This window comes from Seriola lalandi, unplaced genomic scaffold, assembly GCF_002814215.2.
Source record: "Seriola lalandi dorsalis isolate HSWRI2012SDOR001 ecotype SW California unplaced genomic scaffold, Sedor1 jcf7180002053563, whole genome shotgun sequence".
Taxonomy (NCBI): Eukaryota; Metazoa; Chordata; class Actinopteri; order Carangiformes; family Carangidae; genus Seriola; species Seriola lalandi.
In genome coordinates, this window is record NW_019524116.1 from 37,465 (window position 1) to 38,878 (window position 1,414).

At 39.7% G+C, this 1,414-nt stretch overlaps 1 protein-coding gene across 1 annotated transcript in view; it reads left to right on the top strand.

Moving 5' to 3' along the window:
- LOC111651295 (SUN domain-containing protein 1-like) overlaps window positions 1-1,259 on the top strand; it is a 16,353-nt gene extending 15,094 nt beyond the window's left edge. Inside the window, exon 22 of the mRNA XM_087172656.1 lies at window positions 69-1,259. Within this exon, the coding sequence (XP_087028782.1) occupies window positions 69-185 (117 nt within the window). The 3' untranslated portion in view covers window positions 186-1,259. The remainder of the gene's footprint in view (window positions 1-68) is intronic.
- The last annotated feature ends 155 nt before the right edge of the window (window positions 1,260-1,414 follow it).

The following is a 1,414-nucleotide window of genomic DNA, read 5'->3' on the forward strand; positions in this document are numbered from 1 at the left end:
TATATATATATATTTTTTTTTTTTTTTTTTTAAATGTTCATGTCCTATGTTCTTTTTCTCCTGGACAGGAGGAGAACGATCAAAGCTTCCAGATCATCGAGGTGCAGGTGTTGTCCAACTGGGGTCACCAGGAGTACACCTGCATGTACCGCTTCAGAGTGCACGGGACGCCCAGCGACGTGTGAGGACGCTGCGCAGACTAATGTTGGATTATTTAATACCCAGTGCAGAGATGACGGAGACGCCGTCCAACATCGTTTTTGCTGCTCTTTCCTCGACGTGTTTCCTGCTTCAGCCACTCGCCGCTAACGGTGCCTAAATAACTCTGAATCAATTTATTGAATTGATCGTCTCAACAGTGACTAAACTCACTTCCCTCCCTTCAGACCTAATGTGATCTGTGTTGCCATTTTCCTGTGGAAAACGAACAAACTGACGGCTCTGAGTGTGATGTTGAAGTTTTCTGTCAATAGTTAATATTTTTATATCGGTGTTGTTTTGTATTTGCTGTGTTTAAAAGTCCTTCTCACTGTTGGTTTTTCATGTTTTAGCCCATTATTCTTTTTATTGTTTACATTAACGTTATCCCGGTGTGAGCAGTTTTAAAGGGTGGGCTCACACTTTCTTCAAGAGTATCTTAATACAGCCCTCACATGCCCTTGTGTGTATCAAAACATTTTTAGTCAGGTGAAGATAATATCGTGTTGAGACAATGAAATGAGGCTCCTCCAGAGTTTTGGTGTTTTCTAAAATAATCCACGTTCTGTGTTTTCCTGTTGAGCCACGACAGGAACACACTTACAGAAAGGAGAATTTCACACTAAAAGATTTGAACTTTGGAAGATATGGTTTTTAGCTTAACCCTGAGCTGTATAGTTATTACACATAACGCCGTCACTTCTTCTGTTTTAATCTCTTCACAGCCAGAATGAACTCTTACATCGGAGTGTCCTTGAATGCAACAACAGGAGGGCTTTTAAAATGGCTCAACACAGCGGCAGCACTGAACAACGATAATGTGCCTTTGTTCCCCGTTAGTTAAGTCTAAGGAAATGTTTTGCACTGATGGATTTAATGGCTGTATCTGTATTTATTTCTGTCTTCAGGTTAATGGGAGACAAAGTCTTGTTTTTATTACAGATTCTCTGACTTCCAAGTGTGTGGGGACTTTTTTTTTTTTTTTTACTTAATATGTATATTTGTGTTTTTTTGTATGTGTTTTCAAGCTGGGCTTATCAGAATAAAGATGTGAAATATAATCATTATTCGTGTTTTTCTTTGACTTTTTTTTCCACTCTTTTAGGCGAGCTAGAGACGGCCTTTACTTCTGGTGTTAACACCTGGTTATTACAGGTGTAAATGAGCACAGAACGCATTGGGACCAGAATGCGATCAGATCAGCCAGACCACATCT